The sequence below is a fragment of the Falco cherrug genome, chromosome 3, assembly GCF_023634085.1.
Source record: "Falco cherrug isolate bFalChe1 chromosome 3, bFalChe1.pri, whole genome shotgun sequence".
Classification (NCBI taxonomy): Eukaryota; Metazoa; Chordata; class Aves; order Falconiformes; family Falconidae; genus Falco; species Falco cherrug.
The window spans coordinates 118,127,457-118,148,527 of record NC_073699.1 but is presented as its reverse complement, the minus strand read 5'-3'; the positions used below and the strand labels follow the sequence as shown (position 1 = coordinate 118,148,527).

General features: G+C 59.4%; 1 protein-coding gene across 1 annotated transcript; it reads right to left on the bottom strand.

Moving 5' to 3' along the window:
- Positions 1–6,347: 6,347 nt before the first annotated feature.
- COL9A2 (collagen type IX alpha 2 chain) lies at positions 6,348–21,071 on the bottom strand. Its single transcript, XM_005441489.2, has 32 exons — positions 20,895–21,071; positions 18,927–19,001; positions 18,062–18,097; positions 17,905–17,967; positions 16,481–16,534; positions 16,195–16,230; positions 15,942–15,965; positions 15,742–15,795; positions 15,356–15,409; positions 15,101–15,148; positions 14,746–14,802; positions 14,175–14,228; positions 13,813–13,866; positions 13,062–13,115; positions 12,778–12,831; positions 12,637–12,690; positions 12,398–12,451; positions 12,132–12,185; positions 11,801–11,854; positions 11,577–11,621; positions 11,349–11,402; positions 10,919–10,972; positions 10,787–10,840; positions 10,071–10,142; positions 9,942–9,977; positions 9,671–9,715; positions 9,414–9,446; positions 8,950–9,096; positions 8,312–8,366; positions 8,046–8,234; positions 7,775–7,852; positions 6,348–7,148 (listed from the first exon to the last, which is right to left on the bottom strand). Exons 1-32 carry the CDS (start codon positions 20,964–20,966, stop codon positions 6,943–6,945), a joined length of 2,073 nt encoding a protein of 690 aa, XP_005441546.2. The 5' UTR covers positions 20,967–21,071; the 3' UTR covers positions 6,348–6,942.

Here is a 21,071-nt window from a genome sequence, read left to right as displayed (position 1 = left end):
TTTTCCTTTCATGGGGCCGGTTTGTCGCTCACACATGGAGTTCTTCTCCTGCCACACACCGTGTGGAGGATGGTATATTCATGTAACTCCGACGTCGCAGGCGGAATACGAGGAAACACAGAGAAAACCTCTTCCAGAGAAGAGGGACTTTGGGTTTTCTCCTTGACTTTCCCTTTCCTGGGAGGACACGCTCCCCATTTAGAAAGCAAGCATGAGAAAGCCCAGGGAATGACCAGCCTGAAGCTAATTACCGGGACTGACGAGTTTCCCTGTGGCACCTGCCAGGGTGGGCAGCACCCACTGCTGCTGCCTCCCCTCCCCAGCTGCATGCACAAGGCTGCTCTGCTATAAATGCAGGTGCTGTGGCTCTGTCCTGTGGTTGGCAGCTTGCACTGGGGACCTGCAGCATCTTTATGGAAAAGTTGTGGGTGTTTGGTGCCTGGAAAGCCTGAGAGCTGGGTCCCCCAGATGCTGAGGGGATGCGGTCGATGCAGCGAGGTGGAGACTTCTCTGTGAGCAGGTAGTGCAGCATGGGGGCACAAAGGGGGGCTGGGGATGGAGGTGGCTGGCCAGAAGCCACCTAAGCACTGAGTGCTAGGGCAGGAGGGAGAGGAAAAGCAGGAGAGAAGTGTGTTTTCCTGCTCTCTGCTGTTTGCTCAGTCAGAGCCAGGGTAGCCTGGCAGCTTGGCCCCATCCCTGGAGCGGGGCTTGGTGTGGTGGCAAGCGGAAGTGCCAGTTTCTCAGCTGAGAGGAGAATGAGGTTGAGAATTAATCCTGCTAATGAGATGTCAGGATTAGTTTGTATGCCCTTGTCACCAGGGCAGGGTGACAGCATGTGAGAGGTACTGAAGGGTCCCCGAGGCAGGCAGCTACTTGATTTTTCCTGGAAGGAACCCAAGTTGCTCACCACCAGTGCTGCTGGGGGCTGTGAGACACCTCTGAGCTCATCCTTGAAGGTTCCCAGGGATGAGGGAGCCGAGGGCTGCAGGCAGGACCTCCACCCATCAGTAGCAGGGTCTCCTCTTGTTTTGGCCGTCAAGACCCAGAGCCCAGTGTCCTGGGACAGCAGTGCTTGGACAAGGATTAGCATCCTGCATCCATCCATCCCCCTGGCCATCCACGCAGCCGGTGGCTTGGGCTGTCCTGCAGCCCCCAGAGGCAGTGCATTTCCAGGTCCCCCAGTGAGACCTTGCCATCAGCAGGTACTGAACAAATTCTTGGGTTTTTCTCTGCTGAACGGAGACTCTTGAACCTTAGGAGACCTGGATGGAAAGCTAGTGCCCTGTGTTTGCTGGCTGCTTCAGGAGGATGAGTAAAAACAGGATTGGTGGCATGTCACAGAGCAAGCAAAAGGCTGAAGCACTAATCCTGACTCTGTGCCTTGGCTGAGGCTTGCAGGTGCTGTTTAGGGGCTGAGGTCATGAGTACACGTGTGGACAAGGGCCAAACATCTAGGAAGGGAGCTGAGGGGCCCTACATCATGGGGGTATCCCAGGCAAGCCCCAGACCCAGCTTCCCCCCCCAAGGCATCGCCCTGCTCCATCCTTCCAGTTGCTTTCTATCAGCATGAAGTAATTAAGTTCATAAGGCATCAGACAATCAGCTAGCAGCCCACAAGACGTTGTGTTTAATCATGTACTAATGGCATGTTCTTGGCAATAATTACAAGATAACAGTGTTTGCAGGCTGTAATCAGAACAATTCTAGTAATTAAATCAGCCTTTTGTCAGCATGCTCCTTCCCCCTTTGCCGGGTGTGGGAGAGCCGTGGCAGGACCCCTCCAAAGGAGGAGGGTGCACCCCAGTGAGCACTGGCCGTGCTGGTGGCCCGTTGGCACCGCTGATTGGAGCCAGAGAGAAATGGGGCTGCTCACGCGGAGGTGGCTGCAGCAGAACCTGTTACCAGCCCCAACCCCCCCCCCCCCAGGGAGGGCTCGGGGGCTGTGCACCCCTTCTGAGGGCAGGTGGCCATGCCCTGCTCTACCCAAACGTGCCCCTCGGCTGGCCTCAGTTATGTGCAGGGTGGCCCCTCTGCCCCTAAGGGGTCAGTGGCACAGCACCCCCAGCCCCTTCCTCCCCCACCTGCTTGGGGATGCTGCAGGCATCCGCCGCAGGACAGGCACGGAGCGATGGCAGCGGTAAGGGCAGGAATTAATCCCGTGTGTCTTGCCTTCAGCATCCATCCAGCCCCCAACCCACCCTTCCCTCCTGTGCTGTACAGCTGAGCGTTTGCATTCTGTCCAGGCGTGAACCCATGTGCTTCTCCCTCCAGGAAGCCCCTCTCTCACATTCAGGCCCACTCCTGCACCCGCTCACCCACAAACCTTTAATTTGGTCCCTAATAAGATTTCGCAGCCTCATTATACCAGCCAGGCTCACCATTTACATTTAAATGAATGGGCTATTAACAAAGTTAATTCCCTGTGACACCCTATAGCTGTGTCCCTGATCTGGAAGAGTCTTGTCACTTTTTTTGGGTAAAGCCAGTATCCAAATTTGACCTTTTCCTTGGAGAAACAGGATCAGCTTCTCCAGCTGCCTGCATGCCCCTTGGGCATCCTGCTTGTCCTGGCTTGGGGCATCCTGCCCACAAGGCATGGATGGGGCTGGCAGCACCATTCCCTGCAGTAGAGGAGAAATTCATTCCCCCAGGATATTGCTGATGGAGCATGAGCTTCATTTTCCCCCACATGTCCCGGCTGGTCCAACTCCATATCGCACTCTGGGACACAAGCAGCAGAACAAGCCATTTTAAAAATAACTCCCTCATTTTAAGAGGCAAAAACATCAAACAATAATCCAAGAATAAAAATAAGCAGTTTTATGGCTCCTCCAATAATTAACTTAGTTCTCAGCTGTTAATTTACGTACCCAAAGTCCTCTGTTTAATATTCTAATTTGTGGTTAATCATCTATCAAGAGAGAACAAACGGTGATTAGCTCATTTTTACCTCCTTGAGGGTGAGGGAGGCAATTTGGTCTAATCAATGCATTAGCTTGCTCAAGGAAACTTTTCTCCCATTTCCCTGAATTATTCATCTGGCAGCGCTGCCCCTTGCCACGGGCACATGCAGTGGCCTTGTGCCACAGAAATGTTGCTGGGGTGGGATGCGAGGATGATGCCGAGAGGTGGCCGTGGGTAACCAAGCAGGAGGCAATGCCTCCCCTGGGCAACACTCTGCTAGGGATGCCCGGGGGTACAAGGGTGGTCCATGAGATGCTGGATGTCCCCTCTCCCAGCCGCTCGCTGCCGGGGTTCTCTGGCTGCCCGGAGCTGGGCAGGTGGGTTTCTCTCCTCCCGCAGCACACGTGGGCAGGGTCCAGCCAGGATGGAAGGCAGCCGTTCCGCTGCCTCCTGCCAGGGCTGCGCCCCAGCGCTAATAGCACATTCAGCTGCAGCAATGGTGCACGTGGCCCCGGAGTGGAACTAGTGGTGCTTGTCCAAATGCAAACTGCAGCCAGCACCGCCGGCCTCATCAGCCTTGAATGGTAGTAATCAGAGGCTCCCTAATTACTCCAGGCTACAGAAATTGGACTTCCTTCCCCCCACACACCCCCCCACCCCCACCCACCACCACCCCATGGCTTTCAAAGCAGAAGGGAAGAGAATGAAAGCTGTGACTCTCGCAGGAGGTCTCAGCAGGCTTGATGGGGCAAGCGGTGTGAGCCCAAAGGGATCTGCCTTCATCTCTTTTCATTTCTTCCCTTTTGTCTTTCCCGTCACATGAAAGCCATGCGATGATGCTTGACTCCACACCTTCATGTTTCTGGAGCCTTTTGTAGCTGCAGGGATGAGCTCGGGAGCAGGTTCTTAAACCCCTTGAAATAATTTTAGAAGATTCCACACATTTTTGCTTTGACAAGAAGTCATGAGTGGCCATGGCCTGGTCCCTGATAGTTGAGTGACTACAGACGGTGAATAGACTGGGCTGCTCTCAGCTGCTGTGGTTTTTGAGCCCCAAGTCCCTTTGCCTGTCACCACAGGGACAGAGGTGACGGGGCCCTGGGCTGGCTCCCCATGGTCCCATCCACAGGAGAATCCATGATGTCAAATTCAGGCAGGAGCAGGTGGAAGAGAAAAAAGGAAGAGCTCCAGACAGCTGCTTCTTTAGCACTTTTAATTAAAACCTGAGCTTAATCTTCCCAGACACTGGCCTTGCCAGCCTCCGACTCCGAGGCTGCGCAGAGCCCGGCTGTGGCTGCGCTGCCTTGCAGCATCTGCAGGGCAGGGGAGCAGGGATGCGCTGAAGGTCACAGCTGCCCCTTGCTGAGGGGGACCTCGGCCACCACGGCAGCTGGCACCTTTGGGGAGGCTCTGAACACCAGTGGGCTCAGCCAGACCGGTGTCCCTGGCTGTGCTGGAGCACTTGCTCCATCCCATCCCCGTGTTGCCTGGGGATGTGTGTGCTCAGGTGCAAGAGCAAGGAGCCCCTGGGCTTCTTGCAAAGCATCCTGCACCCCCACACACCCCGCCCCGGGCAGCCCAGGACCCTCTGCAGGCACAGCGGCAGCTTCGTCCGCCACAGCCTCTCCTTGCTCCGGGACCACAGCTCAGCTTCCAGCCCTCCTCCTGTCCCATCCCTGCAGCAAACTTCGGCTCCCCTGGTTCCCCCCCTTCTCCTCGTTTCCCCCCCTTCTCCTCTGCGCCCCTCGTTTCCCCCCTTCCCCTGGTTCCCCCCCTTCTCCTCCACGCCCCTGGTTCCCTTCCCCTCTGCATCTTCCCACCCTGCTGTGCTCATCCCAGAGGTGGGGGGGGTAGGGGGTGGGTTTCTCCCTTTCCCCTAATGGCGAGGGGGAGAGCACAGCCCTGTGCGGGGATGGGGGGACCGCCAGGGGTGACAGCCGGGTTTGGTGGCAGTAGCCCGGGGGTGGCTCCCTGGGAATGGAGGATTCAGCGGGCTGCAGCGCCCTCCTGTGGCGGACAAAAATACGGACATGGGTGTGATTCGGGCTGCGCAGCCGGGATGTGGCCCCAGATGTGCTGCACAGCTGGAGGCAGGGGTAAGCCCGGCCCCTGGCTGTCCCCGAAAGGGTTTAATAATCTGAATTCCTCCCTGAAAAGAATGATGATGAATCTCCCCATTTGTCCAGAAATGGAGACAAGTGCTCAACAAGGCTATTCCTTCACCCCTCCTAATAATGATTTGTTATTATTTGGGGCAGAGATTGGATGCTTTCCAGCTGTTTCATTTCCACAGATACTTGGGTTTCAATCTCTCTTGTCTCTGTAATAGCATCCAATCTGCTATTTATTGGATGAATATTTATGAGGGCTCTGATGAAGAGGCAGATTCAGAGCGCGTTTGCCACTCGTTGGAAGCAACTAGTCTGGCCCCTAATTAGTATGCAGCCTTCTTAATTCCTTGATTAAATTCCAGCTTGCAAATAAACATTTGCAATTCACTTCCAAACTTACTTTTTTTTTTTAATGAAGGACTGTCCCCTCAAAGTTAACTGATTGCACGTTAAGTGACAAGGCAGGGGGTTGCAAAGGACACAGAGAAGGTAATTTAAATGGAGGAGGAGTGGAGGATACTTCTGAAGAGTCTGGGGACATGGGGACAGATATAGATCCATGTGGGAAAGCGCTCTGCTACGCAGCGAGGTGTGTAAGGGAAGAGTAGACGGTGCTGGGTCTGCCTGGGCTGGGAGCTGGTCCTTGCCAGGATTAGCCCCCTCCTGCTGAAGCGTGCCCGGTGGGGCTGCGACTTGCGGGTGGTCCCAGGGCTGGTGGCAGCGATGCTCGGTGCCACGGGAGGAACACAGCCAGCGTTTCCCACCGCCACTCCCTGGGATTTGTTACCCTGCCAAGCCGAACATGCTTTGCTAATAAACAAAAATTGATTTTTATTTATCTTACAAAGCGAAGCCCCATTGCTCCCGCCACACAGCTTTAATCCTTTCTGCTGTCGATGGCAATAATGAGAAAGACACCTGCGGATCCTCTTAGAGCCGCAGGCTTCCTTTTTAACTATTAAAAGATCAATACCCTTTGCAAGGCTGCTAATAGTTTTCTGGCCCATTTGATTGCGAGGGGCCTTGGGCCGACTTGGTCTAACTTGAAGGTGCCCGATGCATTTCTGGTAACTTTACCCAGTCTCCAACCCAGGGAGTTCAGGGGCAACAAATTCCTCTGCACATTTGCAGTGGTGCAAGAAGAAGAAAAAAAAAATAATGAGTTTTTGCTTAAGCAACCTATGGAGCAGTTGAAATCATCCCCGAGGATGGGAATGAGCAATTGAGACACCCAATAAGAGCCTTAAAGCAAGAGAAAAGGGAATTTCAGCCCTCAGATAATCCCCCTTCCCAGTATAGTCCTGGTTTAATGCAAAGAAATCAACACATCAGTTCATTGACAATTCATCTAATTTTTATTGTCCATTTTTTAAAAAGTTGGTGGGTCTCTGTTCATAGTTATAAAATAATCCTATTTTACAAAGATTTACAGCTCTGTGAGTGCCCAGCAGTGAAGAAGGCTGGATCTGGTAAGTCTTTTAAATTATCAAAACACAATTTTTGGTTGTTCTTTTTTCTTAAAAAAAAAAAAAAGGAGGGGGGGAAAAAGGAAATGAGCAATGAGCCGATTCAGCACCAAGCAGGACATAACAGTGAGAGGGTTTGTATAAAAGAGAATTTATTTCTTTGGGAAGGGGCACAGGGAGCGGAGGGCGGGCAGGTAATGAACCCCAGCAATGAGGACAGGACTTGGCGTGACCTTTCTTTATTCCTCCCCGTCCCCCCAGCTGTGGCAGGGGGGTGATGCCTACACCAAATTAAATTCCCGAGGCTGCGTTTCCCCTCTGGCAGCTGCCCCAAGCCCAGCACCCTCCCACAGCCGGGATGGGCAGAGGTCGCTCCCTATGGATTTGCAGTTTTCTGGTCTTTTTGCTGCCAGCCCTGGCATGGGTTTGCCAGCCAGGTCTGCTGCAGTGCTGGTGCCTCTTCAGTAGATGGGTCCTTTGACGGCCCCGGGCTCGGTCAGGCGTGCAGCGGCGTACGCCGAGGCTCCCAGGCAGGCGGCCGGCTCGCAGAAGCCTGGCAAGCCAGTGGGACCCGGCAAGCCCGGCCGGCCAGCCTCTCCCGGGGAGCCCGGCAAGCCCCGCTCACCAGCCTTGCCATCCAGCGCGTGGCCAGGGATGCCGGGGAGACCTGCAATGGGAGCGTGGTCCTCAGCAGGTGAGTGGGTGCTGAGCCCAGGCTGTGCCGGGGCAGAGCAGGGGCTGGGATGCAGGGAACGCTGCCAGTGAGGATGGGGATGCGTTAGCGGAGCAGCACGGCAAGTGCTCTTCTCCCAGGCAACAAGCAACAGGACAAGAGGAAAGAGCCTCAAGTCGCACCGTGAGAGATTTAGAATATTAAGAAAAAATTCTTCACTGGAAGGGTAGTGAACAGGCTGCTCAGGGATGGGGTGGGGTCTCCATCCCTGCAGATGTTTAAAAAACATGTAGATGAGGTGCTTAGGGACGTGGTCTATTGATGGACTTGGCAGTGCTGGGGTAATGGTTGGACTTGATGATCTCAAAGGTCTTTTCCAACCTAAATGATTCTAAGCGAGCAATGCCGAGGGGCCAGGAGAGCAGCTGGCAGAGCTGTGGGCAGCGAGGAGGCAGCAAAGGGCGCTGCAGGTCAGAGATGTGCGGGATGAACCCATGCAGGTTTGCAGGGATGGGCCAGAAGCTCCCGAACCACTGCTGGGTTCCTCATCCCACCAAGGGGCGCAGGGCTGTGCTGCCCAGCAGGGACCCGTGGTCCATGCTGGGGGCAGGGGGGCTTACCTGGGATCCCCGGGGGTCCTGGCATGCCTGGGTGGCCACGGCCGGTGTCTCCCCGCTCACCCTTCTCGCCTCGCTTCCCTGCAGGGAAAGAAACCAGGAGGGAAGGACTTGCAGGAGCTGCAGATTGAAACACAGACCCTGCAGAGCTGGGGAGGGGGCTGCCCATGCTCAGGGACTGGGGTGGGGGTCAAGTGTGGCAGGAGGAAGCAGTATCAGCCCCAGGGAGGGTATTTTGTCCGGCATGGTGTGGGTACGACCACCCCCCACCTACCTTTAGGTCCTACGTTGCCGATCTGCCCAGCAGCACCCAGGATGCCGGGGACGCCTCGAGGTCCCATGGGTCCATGTGGGCCTTGCTCACCAGGTGGCCCTGGGGGACCGGGGGGTCCAGGGGGTCCCATGGCACCGACTCCACCCAGGGCAGCTCTCTTGGCACTGACTGCCACCTCTGCCAGCTGCTCTGTAGGGCAGAGAGAGGATGCGGGATGGGACACGGAGGCAGCCACCAGGCCAGCGGTGCCCCACTTGCCCCCTCACCTTGCAGCATCTTCAGGACCACGTCGACGATGTGCTGGTCCCCGGCATCCCGACCCTGCCAGCAGTGAAAGGAGGGACATGCCGTAAAGGGAGATGGCTCCTTCTGTCCCCATCTGCACCCGCAGAGCTGGTCCCATCCTGACCCTCCAGCTCAGAGCACCCCCCTGCACCCAGTGCCTCCTTCCCACCCTTCTTCTTTTCCTGCTTGGTCCCAGGACAAGTGCTCCAGCCCCAGCTCACACCATGCCTGGCCACGCTACAACCTGCTCCCAGCGTTAACTTTCTGCAGTCCCATTTTGCAAGTCTAAAAGGAGGGTTCTATGGGAAAATTCTGTCCCCAGGCAGGCTGCAAAGGCACATGTTGGAGGTAAGCCTGCTGCTGGTGCTGTATGCAGTGAGAAATAATTAATTCTTCTTTTCCAGAAAGGCAGGATCGCAGCTCAGCCCTCCTGGAGAGCTCATGGGGGGGGAGCACTGGCAGCTCCTGAGCCAAAGGGCAGCCTTTTCCCAGAGGAATGGGTTGGTAAGAAAAGGTGGGAGGCAATTCACCTGCAGCGCTGAACAAGCCGATGGCAGAGGGGCACTACCTGCGTGGTGCGGGAGGCGCGGAGGGGATGCGGGGTGCTGGGCGTACTCACCGCTATGCCCCGCTGGCCTGGCATCCCCGGCACACCACGCTCCCCAACGAGTCCTCGTGGGCCAGGGGGTCCCGGGTAGCCTCGTACGCCGGGTGCTCCTGCATCCCCCGAGGGGCCGGGGAAGCCGAGCTCGCCCTGGATGCCTTGCTGCAGTGGGGATGAAGAGCGGCATCAGGAGTGGGGAGCTCAGCCCTGCCCTGAGACCCACAAGGCTTCCAGTACCAATCACCGCAGCCAGGCTCTGAACCCCAAAGAGGGTCTGAACCCACATCCAGGGCTGAACGTGGTCACTGAAGCCCTTCTCCAGAGAAAATACTCTCTGAGGCCACCAGTGTGCAGCATGCACCAGCTCCATGGATCACCACTGCCTTGGTCAGGAGGATCGCCTCCAGCTGCAGCTCCTGCAGAGCCACCCAGCACAAAGGTATGGGGAGCCCCTCGCCCTCAAGCCCCCCGTCACTCACCTGTCCCTTCGGCCCTGGCTCGCCCGATTCACCCTGGGGACAGAGGACACGAGAAATGCAATGGGGAGACGGCATTAATTTAGAGGTGCAGGTGGGGGGAGGCACAAAGACAAGCCAGGAGTGCAACCGCAGCTGCACTGGGGTGCAGTGCTGCAGTGCCTGGGGCCGTGCTGGGCAGGAGACCCCAGCGTGGGCAGGGACCCCTGTCCAGCCCATGTCCCTCCACCCCAGCCCAGGAACCACCGACAGGGACCCACCTTCTCTCCCTTCAGTCCCGCCAGGCCATGAACACCGGGGTCTCCCTAGAGGCAAGGCAATGAGAAATGAGAACCTTCCCTGCCAGCACCCACCTCCCCCACAGCCGCTTTAACCCCCTTCCCACCCGCTGTGCCCCACCGGGATGCCAGGGGGATTGATGGAGAGCGCATGGTGTCGCTGGGTGTCAGCCCCCTGCAGAGGTGGGTGCCAGCCCTGTTAGACGTGGGTGTCAGCGATTCCCCACCAATTCACCGAGGGTGATGTACTCACAATGCTGCCTTTGGGGCCGGTTTTCCCTGGGGAGCCCTGGAGAAAGGCAAGGGGGGGTCAGCCCAGCTCAGCGCAACTTCCCTGAGCTGGACCCCAGAGCAGCCCACCTCCTGCACCGGGAGCAGTCACCTTGTCTCCTTTGACTCCAAGCAAACCTTGGGGTCCTGGGATCCCCGGTGGACCCTGCTCACCCTTCGGCCCCTAGAAATCAAGGTAACGTAGGAAAAAGAGAAAAATGAGTGAGAAGAGGCAGTGGGAAGACCCTCCTCCCCCATCAGGGCATCCTCCCCATGGCAATGAGATGGGTGAGCAGCTCCCCATTGCCTCCAGTGGTCCAGGCTGCCCCACAGCATCCCAACCTGCCCCGAATCCAGCCTCTTGGGGGGATAGCTCAGAAAATGATGAAGGAGCCTCCCCTCCAGCTGTGTCAAGGCAGGGGGCTTCGCCATGGATGGGGCCCCATCCCCCAGGAAGCCAGAGGGACAAAGGTTGCTTTTTGGCCATTTTCCACCCTGGGAAAGCCTCTGAGAGGGGCCAGGCAGCCCCTCACCGGGCTGGGAGGAAATTCCTCTCCCAGCTGGGGCTGCAAACCCAGCATGGCCCTGGGACCGCTAATCCCCACGCTACTTGCCCCATCGGCTAATCCCTCACCCCGGCAGCCAGGCACAGCGGGACGGGCGCGTGACTGACCCCGGCCACGATCAAAGCAAGCGGTCGGTGCAGGCGGTGCCAGCCATGCCCCACTGTCCCCATCCCTCCTCCCCAGCCGCACGCCCGGGGCTGAGCATCCCTGAGCTGTGCCAAGGCGAAGCCCGTTTCCCAGCCCGGCTGCGGGCACAACTCACCGCTTTTCCCTGCTCGCCGGGGGGGCCCACGAGGCCACGCTCGCCCCGGTCACCCTGTGGAGACCCGGGAAGAGAGCAGAGTCAGGGGCAGCTCCTGGCAGTGCCACAAACCCTGCGGTGCCCTGGACTCACCTTCATCCCAGGGACACCCGGCGGTCCCTGCTCACCCCAAGGTCCAGGCTCACCCTAAGAGGGGAGGAAAAAACAAAGAACAACTAAAGCCCCCAGACCAGCCGCTTCTCTTGGATTTGCATGCCGTCATCTGCCCTTCATCCTTCCCCAAGGAACGTGTGGCCCTGTCCTTGTCCCCTGCAGCCATGCCAAGGGCTGCCACTGCACCGCATGGCCAAGGAGGTGCTGGATGCAGGGCTGGATGTGGCCCCAAGGGCTTCCCCCGTGAGGAAGCTGCTGGGGGGGCAGAAGGAGGAGAAAGGGCAGGGGGGTTGAGGGGGAGGATAAAATGCCCAAATCTGCTTTCTGTTTGACAGCAAATAGAGGGGAAAGAGAGAGAGCAACCCCCAGACCGTGCCCGGGAGGAACATGGTGACCCCTCTGTACTTACAATCTGCCCTGGGGCACCGGTGACGCCAGGATGGCCCCGAGCACCCGCTTCACCCTGCAATGAGGAAACAGGGGGTTCAGGGACAGCAAGGACAGGGAGGGGACAGCATGCAGACAAGGCTGTGGGCTTAGGGATGGAGCGTGGAAGCTGCCGCAGCACCGTGTAGGGTGAACAGGGCTGCAGGACGCTGGGAGGGGGTCACTCTGGTCCTGGCTGCCCCAGACCCACCTTGTCTCCTGGGCCACCTTTGCTTCCCGGCTGCCCTGGCAAGCCCTGTAGAAATAAAACCGGGATCAAACCTTGAGCACAGCACCGGAGGCAGCACTCTGCCCTGCGGCAGCATCTGTGCTGGGTGATGGCCCCACACCCTGGCATCACCCGCAGCTGGGGGTGCACCCCACTGGTAATGGGGTACCTGCCTGGGTGGGGGGATCCCACCCTCCCATACTCACAGCTTGTCCCCGGTGTCCCGGTGTTCCTGGGCGGCCGGCTTGTCCCATGCCACCCTGCAAGGGACAGGGAGGGTGTTACCATGTGATGGAGAAAGATGCAGAAATGAGGTGTCCATGGGTGGGACAAGGGACTCCTGGTCAAAGGGGGACTCTGCCCTTTACCCCTTGGGGACAGCCACACTCCGCTAGTCAGGAGATGCCACAACAAGGGTGGGGACCTTATGCCACTTGCCATCCCAGTTATTTCCAGCAAGTGCTGGTACAAGGAACATGCCCATTCCCCATTCCCGGTGCAGGCAGCACCCGGCAGCCCCTGCCCGCAGCAGCTCACCTTCGTGCCTGGGATACCTGGGGTCCCATCTTTGCCATCAATGCCCGGGAGACCCTGCAAAAGGGGGAAGAATCGCTCAGTCTGACACCTCCGAGAGGGATTGAAAGGGTCATGGTGGGTGCAAAAAGCTCGTGGTGGGGACACTCCAGCCCTCTGCTGAGCCAGGGTGCAAGGAGGCAGGATGGCCCCAAACAGGACAGAGTGATTTTCCCCTTGCAAGGGGCTCAGCCCTAGATGTGGGTGGGGGTGCCGCTGGCTGTACTTACATTCTCCCCCTTGGGGCCGATGTCTCCTTGGGGGCCCCTGATGCCACGACCACCCTAGAACAGGAGAGAGCCAGCGTTATTATTCCAGCTGCCTTCTTGGTGCAGGATACGGAGCTGGGAGAGGGAGGAGATGCCCACCAAGGGTACCCCAGCAGAGCCCCGCTCCGTGCCAGGGAGCGGGGCAAAAGGGGGCATTGGCATCACACAGCGCTGCCCTCCCCATGGGGTAGGTTACCTACCAGATCTCCCTTCTCACCGGGGTCCCCGGGTGGTCCCCTGGGGCCTTCCCTGCCCTACAGAGGAGAAAGACAGGGGCTGAGCAGTGAAGTGTGGGGTCCCCCACCTGCCCCACAGCCCCTGGGATGAGGGAGGGCACTCACCGGCCGCCCAGCCGCTCCAATGGTCCCAACCATCCCCTTGTAACCAGCAGGACCCTGCAAAGAAAGCATGGGGTGGGGGTGAATTCGTCCCATCCCAACCTCAGCCCCCAGCCAGATCTGACCCCACTAGCAAAAGGCAGCATCCAGCTCCCCGGGACGGCCAAACAGCCGCGTTAGTGATGCTCCTGGGAAGCAGCCGCCAGGCTGGGAAGAATCGCCACGGCAGCTGGTCCCCCTGCCCCCAGAGCCAGGCACAGCTGCCCCTGCATCCCACCGGCACTCACCGTCTCGCCCTTGGGTCCCGCCATCCCAGGGTAACCCCTCAAGCCCTGCGGTCCCTGCGGGGAAGGAAACAACAGCCAGTTCAGCTGGAAACAGCCCCAGGAGCAGCCCAGGGGGAAGCCGCAATTAGAGGAAAAGCCGGTACTGGCAATCAGCCGGTTTTGCCAAATGCCAGGTATTGCAGTCCCGCCGCTCGCTCCTAATTCTGCAGCCCCCCACCAGGTGCCTTTCCAGCTGTCGGTTCGATAACAGCAACGGGCCCAAACTGGTGCTGCTTCCCCCACCAAAGCTCTTGGCTTCAAAGCAGTTTTGCCCTTTCCCAGACCGGAGGGGCTCAGCCCCTTAATTGCTTTTCATCTTCTAAACGCTCAGCGAGCTCAAACAGCTTTAATCCCCACACCCCCGCGGTGCGCTGGACACTGCACCCCCCGTTCAGGTGGGGTCAGGGGGGCTCAGTGTACATGAGCAACTTGTCCCTGGCCGATGTGTTATCCATGTTAACATGTGCCAACGACCGAGGTGCTCAGGGATCCATCAGGATGCAGCTTTGCCACCCTCCTGGTGCCAGCTCCATGGCTGGGAGGAGGAAGATGGATGGGATGAAGGTTTCTCTCTGGTCCCAGCAGTGGGTCCCCAGGAGCAGAGACACGCTGGGGTCATATCCCCAAGTGTCTGGGGCCAAGCAAAAACTGGCTGCCCCCAGCCCCTGGGGCACGCGGAGGGCAGAGCAGCCAAGAGAAATAAGTATGTTACCGGAGGGCCAGGGATGCCTTGTTCTCCAGAAACGCCAACGTCACCCTTGGGGCCCTGGGGAGGGATGGAGATAAGAGAGGTGAGTGTCGGGGTGGAGCAGGGGTACAAACCACCCTGGGCACCCAAGACCCCCTCAACTGGACTTGGCAGATGGGGACAAGTGTCCCTCCCAGGGAGCCACTGTGGAAAGACCACCCTGCCCACCCTCTGTCTCCCAGCCCTAGAACTCCCTCCTCTCTCCCACCCCTTTCCTTCCTTCCCCCTTGCTCTTCCCAAAGCCCCATGCCCTCCGGTCCAGCCCCACTCCCCCAGAGGCAGGCACACCTGGCTCCTGCCGGGAAGCTGCCGGAGAGGTCACTCACCTGCTTGCCCTGCCTGCCGGGCTCCCCGAGGGCACCGGGGCGGCCTCTGTGTCCCTAGGGACAAAGAGGAAGATCGTGAGCATCCCTGGGCAGAGCAGCAGGGCTGAGGCAGTTCCCTGATGGCCACACCACCCAGAGTCACCCTGCCCACGACGTCCCACCCTGGGGTGCCTGCTGGTGATATGGCAGGGCTCAGCATCCCACCAGTGACGTGGTAGGGCTCAGCATCCCACAGCTTTAAGGCAGTGCAGTGGGGATGCTCACCGGGTTTAATCCTCCAGGCTTTGCAGCACAGGGAGCCTGGCAGTGGCACGGCAGGGGCTGGGGCTTTGGCACAGGGTCTCGCTCCCCAGGAAGGGGCTGCCAGGAGCTGGGGAGCTGCAGGGAACCTCTCCCATAGCACCTTTGTCCCCAGGGCTCTCTGTGCACACATGTCCTCGTGCTCCCAGGGGAGCACAGCAGCTCCTGAGCTCCCTGTGCCTCCTGGCTGGGGAAGGCTCCTCCACTGAGGCACAGCCCACTGGAGGTGACAGTCCCTGTTGACTCCCTGGCAGCCCCAAGGCTCCCTTACCTTCAGCCCCTGCAGTCCCTGGGGGCCCTTGGGACCTGGTGGGCAGCTGGTCGGGCACTGGTGGGGAAGAAGAACACAGACTGAGTTGGAAAAGGACCCAGAGGCTGCGGAGAAGCCATGCTGGGAGGGACAGGCTCCCACACCACGCAGTGAAGCCGGACTGTGCGGTGACACAAGGGGACCCACTGCTCACAGCACAGTATCGGCTGGGGACCCTGCTCCTCCCCACCCCATCAAGCCCCCAGTTACCAAATGACACTGGTGGCTGCATTTCAGGCCAGGGCAGCACACGTCCTTCCAGTGGCCATTACCCTGCAAAAGCCTGCGGAAGGGACAAGGTAATGGCAGCTCTCACCAAGAAATCAGCGCTGCCTTCCACTCCCTGGATGTGTCCCGCGGGGCCCTGGAGGGAAGGAGACCATCAGCATCCAGGGGTTAATACCAGCAGTATTTTACAGGAGGGGTGAATGTTACACCTGGGAGGGAAGGGAGCAAGGCACGGGGCAGGAGGTGGGTGCCAGAGCCTGAGTCCCAGCCCCAGCCCGGGGCTGAGCCAGGGTGGAAGCTTCTCCCTCCCACAGAAAATGCTGGTGACTGCGGAGATACTCACAGGTTTCCCTGGAGGGCCTGGGGGACCCCGTGGGCCATCGGGTCCGGGGTCACCCTAAAAAAGAACAATCCCAGAAAAGGAGATTTAGCAGGTGGGAAGGTGGCAGGTACTGCCAGAGCTGGGGTGGAGAAGGGTGACGAAGCACCAGAGACCCAGGCTGTCACAGCAGGAACTGGGGCATCCCCCAGCCATGAGCTAGGAGGGGATGGATGGCATGAGGGGACCTGGCTGCAGGCACAGAGTCCATTGGCCCTGTGTCCCCACTGTAGGACCCCACTCCGACATTATGGGGTCATCCCTGTTTACCCCAGGAGCCCTGAAGTGCGGAGAAGCGGATGCTGGTGTAAGGAGCAGGGGGTTTCCCATGCCCCCTCCTGGCCCCTCACCTTGGGTCCCAGCACTCCAATCTCTCCAGGAAGGCCAACCTGGCCTGGAAGCCCCTTAAAGAGAAGAGAGACATTGACCAGGTGAGAGAGTTCAAGCCCTGAGACCCTCCCTTTGGGGCTGCTGAGATTTGAACTTTTCCAGTGCAACTCCAGGCACGGTCCCTGGCCACCCACCCCAGCCCCACAATCATGGCACTTACGGGTGGTCCTGGCAGCGAAGGACCCTGCAACAAGAAGAAAGACACGGTTGGTCCAAATTGTCCAACTCCCCCAAAACCACCAGCATTCCTGCCCCAAGCAGGGCAATGTCCATGCCACCACCAAGGATGCAGCTTGGGGGGATGGGGTTGGATCCCCACTCCGCTCCCACCCCACTCGTGGGTGCTGAGGGAGTGGGTGCTGGAACCAGGAGCGGGCGCATCACTGGTGCCCACAGGAAAGGCAAATACTCACGGGGAGCCCTGGTGGCCCTGGGAGTCCGGGCTGGCCCTGCCAGGACAGAAGGCGAGAGTCAAGAGCCGAAACAGGAAGGTCTGGCTCTGCCAAGCCCTGATCCGCTGCGAAAATTCATCCCTCCCTGGCCCCAGCCCCAGTGCCCCGCGTTGCCAAACACTCCATCACCCAATTCCTGCATCCGTGCACCCCCTCCACGGTGGCGGGGCTGGTCCCAGCCTGGCCAGGCTCTGGGCAGGGAAGGTGGGAGCCCGGAGCGGCTGCCCCGGAGCAGCCCCTCACTCACTTTAACTCCTGGCCCACCGATGGGCCCTGGCTCCCCTTTCGCTCCCGTCAGGCCCTGCAAGAGGAGAGATGGCAGGAGGTTATCGCCAGCCCTTCTGCTCTCCAGCCAGGCATTTTTGCTGGGGCTCTTTCCATCATGAGGGGTCAAGGGTTATTAGCAGGGAATTTGTGCGTATCGCTGCTGCGCACATCAGGCAGCAAACCTGGAGATGAAGCCAGTGCCTGGACCCCAGCCCCGATGGCACAGAACCTCGCAGCAATGCTCTGCAGCCCCTGGGAGCTGCCCTGCGCTGAGACCCCACACCGGGGCTCAGCAGGGACCCTGGCACTGCTGGGCACATCCTGCACAGCTGCCCCAGCCCCAGCACGGAGCTTGGCCCATCCGTGACCTCGATTATATCAACTCCAAGTCACTCCCTGGCTCCCCTGTCCCTTGCTCCAGCCAGGCGAGGGCTGCACTCCTGCCAGGTTGGGATCCCTGTGCCTGACGGCTTGAGCATCACTCACGGGCTAACATCTGCACGCTGCCGGGCATGACACGGGTGGAGAGCCCCCCAGCCCCGCTCTGCTCTGCATCCACATTCAAGGGAGCCAACCTCTTTTGCAGGAAGATTAGCCTGGATGAATAATGCATGCTTGTAATGATAGTTATTATTCTATTCATTTATTATTGAAGGATAATTAAACCCCCAAAGATTTATGAAGTGCTGCCCAGAGACTCAAAAGAGGACTCTGTATTTTGGGTTTCCTTTTGATGAGCACCTTCTGGTGCTCACAGGTGCTCACCCGTGCAGCACTGCACTGGGGATGGGGGACAGGCACCCAAACCTCCCCAGGCACCCATCACACAGCCCTGCGTACCCCGGGGCGGGGGAGCGTGGGGCCATGAGCTGGCCCAGCACTGCATCAAGGCAGGGCAAGGGGGCAGCTCAGCCCCCTTTCTACCCACCACCTCTGCCCTGGGCTCTGCTGCTGCTGGGGAAGGGACAGTGGGGAAGTCACTGATGCCACCAATGTGGGTGCCAAGGGGGTGGCTCCGGGGAGGGGAGTGGGACACGGGGTTGCTCCAGATTTACTCTGGGAGAAACAAGAGCTGAACCAGGGCTCAGGGCAGCAGTTGCTGTAAAGGACAAGGAAAAGCTTTTTTGTGCTCAGGGGTGTCGGTGCCGTGCTGTAGCTCTCCTGGCACAGGTCTCACCTGCGTGGGGTGGAGGGGGGGGACACTTTCGGAGCCTGGGCAGTGGGAGAGGGTGGCAGCAGCCCTTTGCGTGCTCTGCCTGTGTTTGCTGTGATTCAGAGGGTGCTTTCAGCTCCCACACCAAAGGATTTTGGCACTTTCTTATGTGCAACAGAAAAGGACCCTGCTGTGACCCGGGGGCTGTGGCCAGGGATGCTGGGGTGGGCGTGGGGGGGGGTGGTACTTACGTCAATGCCCGGCTTCCCTGGGGATCCGTCTGGACCAGGGGCTCCAGGCTCCCCCTTGACACCCTTTAAAAGAGGAGAGGTGTAGGGGCAGATTGGAAGTTGCTCCTTGAGAAGGAAAGAGACCATTGGGGAGCTGTGGGCAGGCATGGGTACTTACCGGGGACCCAGGGGCTCCAGCAGGGCCTTTGTCACCCTGGGGAAAGAGAAGAAGGCTGTAAAAAGGGGTCTGTCACCCCACAGAGCCAGGCCCGGCAGCACAGAGGGCTCAGGACCCATGTCCCCCATCCACCTCCCCAAGCCAGAGCAAGATGCTGGATCCCCCAACGTGGCAGCCAGGTCAGGATGGGGCCGGCATTGAGAAGAGAGGGTTGTGCTGGGGTTGTGGGAGGGCTGTGGCTGTTCTGGGTATAAATAACACTAAAATAACACCCTGGGCACAAGTCTCAGAGAAAGGGCACTTTCTGCTGGCTCACAGATCTCCCCTCTGTTCAGGCTCCCTCCCCACAGCCCGGGGAGGGTCCGGAGCCACATCGCTGCTCTAAGGACTCCTCACCTGGGTGTCCTGCTCCCCGCCAGCCCCCGGATCCCCCTCCTCACTGGGCATCTCTGGGCTGATCCCTGCACCTAACCCCTCCAGGCATCTCCACTGCCCAGCCACGGGTGCCCCGAGCACCCTGCACCGAAACCTCCCGGTCACTGTGCTCCTCAAAAACCACTTCAGGCCCCATTTCCCAAGGTGGCCAGGAGGCCGGCCACGGGCTGCCATGCTGGGGAGGTGGATGGAGGGCGGTGCAGGAGCTACACTCCCCAGTGCCATCACTCTGCCATCACTTTGCCACTGGCAAAGCCAGGGATGCTCCATCTGCCCCAGCCCAGGAGCAGCACAGTGCGGGAACCGCACGGCATCGGCATCCTCTGCCCTGTGCCGAGCCTCTGCCCCGACACAATGTCCCTCTTTGTGCTGCAGGTCCCCTCCCTCCCCCCCTCCAGCCCGCACAGGTTCCCAGCTGCGCCATACTCACGTCAATGCCATCAGCTCCCGGCACTCCTGGGGGACCAGGGGGCCCTCGCGGGCCGGGCTCTCCCGGTGGCCCTCGCTAAGGGGAAAAAGGGATGGGACCCACGTTCAGGAAGGAGCAGCAGGACCCCAAGAGATGCTGGGGGTCAAGGGGAGCCCAGGGCGCAGCACTTGCCACCAGCACGTGCTTGGGGACCTGCCTCCAGAGAGCTGGGATGGAATGAGCACCCCAAGGCATCAGAGCTCTGCCCCTCCCCACAGGTCATGCCCCACAGCAAGGGCATGGATGCAGAAATCCAGGATATCTTCCCCCACGCTGCCATAACCAGCACCCCATCCCCTGCCCAGTTTCTACCCCATCGTTCCCCCCTCCTGCCCCGACGGAGCAGGGTCTCGATGGGGCGATGGCAGCGCTTGCAAAGGCCCCTCTCGTCTTGGGGGTACAACCCAGCCCTGGGATTTCGAAGAACACCAGCAGGATTTAGGTGCCTGAAGCTCCAGCACGAAACGGGGACCCTCGAGCCCCTCCGTGAGAGCAGTGCTCCTGCACTGGGCTGGCTCGCTGCCCACAGCACCACTCCACAGCATCACACAAAAGCACCATTCAGCCGGCGGCAGCGGAGCTCCCCGAGCAGCCTGGCCCCAGCTTTGAGGTTTGCTCAGGGCTCCGCAGGAGCGACTTTGCAAAGAAATCTCTGTTATCCTAACGGTGTGTTTGGGGGGAAGAGACTCCAGTCCCAGAGACCGAACCCCTGGTGTTCCTGGAAATGAAAACCAGACAGGCTGGCTGGGGCTGCATGCCTGCGACTCCTCTGTCACTTATTTATTTTAAAGTGAAATATATAAGCATGAGAGGTGTTGCTGGTTTGGTCACAGGACCAGGAAAGCCCCGGCTGCACCTTGGAAGCGAAACCAGTGGTTGGGGTGGGAGCGAGCACCGGTCCCTGGGAGCACCCATGAATGACACCTTTGTGCTGCCCCAATGATTTCCAAATGGTTCCAAATAGTTCCAAGAGCTCCCACGTCCCTCTTGCTCCGACCCGAGCCCACTGCCCCGGCCAGACCCTGCCACCACAAGCCCATGGGCATCCCGGGGGGCTGCTTTAGGAAGGGAGCTGCCCCCACCCCCACCCCAGCTCTCCACAACAAGGCTGTTTGTGCCGGCAGGCAGCTCAGGAGCCACATGAGAAGATTTTTCCAAAAATCTTTCCTGAAAATCTGATTTTTGCAGTTTGCAAGGCAGGGAGATTTTTCCTCTTTACAAATGGGATCCCAGGAGGAGCACCGCCTGCCCCACTCGCATCACTCACCCCAGGAGCAGGGGGACACCTTGCCTTCACTTCTTTCTGATACATCTTCTCCTGCCCATGGGTGAGTCCCGAGAGCCCACCAGGACCCCCAGCCCCTCTGCCGCTGGTGTTCCTCCCTGCTGCCCCTCAGCAAGCCCCCACAGAGCCCCAGGGCAGTCCCTGGAGGGTCAGAACCCCCCTTAGTACTGCTCAGCCCCCCTCAGCCCAGCTCCGCAGCGGTGTCCCAGCAAAGCAGAAGAAAATAAGCGTTTTCCTGGTGGTGGGAGGCAGAAGATCTGGCAGCCGCTGGGGAGGGAAGCACCAGAGAGACCCCCATCATTACCCCAAGGGGAAAATAAAGCTCAACTTGTTTAGCTAATAACTCCCAAATTTCAAGGCATGCAGCCCAGCCCTGTCCTTATCCCATGGGACTGGAGGCAGCTTTCGGCACAGAGAGGTCCCCAGTGGGTTGGGGCTGTGGGTCCCGGCTGGGGGCTGCTCCCACCCCCCACATTCCTGGGAAAAGTGAAGGAAAGGTGCTGGGGAAATAAGCAGAAAGTCCCAGGGATGCTCAGCACTGCAAGCGAGCATCTGCGACGGGGGAGATGGCGACCATTCCCTCTCCATCCCCTCTCCGTCCCCCAGCCCAGCCCAGCGCAGGGGGGTCCAAGCAGAAGACTTACAATCTGGGCCAGGCAAAGGCAGGCGGCATGGAGCAAGAGCCCGAGCTGGAGGATGGGGGAGCAGCCGGCCATGGCGAGGGCGGCTGGCACCGAGCGCCGGTGGCCTCCTCTCGCTGCGCTCAGGTACGGCAGCAGCCCCGACTGCAGAGCCGGGCACGGGAGGAGGAGGAGGGGGCT

Excerpts from the sequence above, each read along its gene's own strand:
- COL9A2 (XM_005441489.2), bottom strand. The coding sequence starts at position 20,966 with ATGGCCGGCTGCTCCCCCATCCTCCAGCTCGGGCTCTTGCTCCATGCC. Across the intron at positions 15,796-15,941 it reads CTTCGCTGCCAGGACCACCC|GGGCTTCCAGGCCAGGTTGG; the intron begins GTAAGTGCCATG and ends CTTCTCTTTAAG. Across the intron at positions 7,853-8,045 it reads CGGCAACGTAGGACCTAAAG|GGAAGCGAGGCGAGAAGGGT; the intron begins GTAGGTGGGGGG and ends CTTTCCCTGCAG.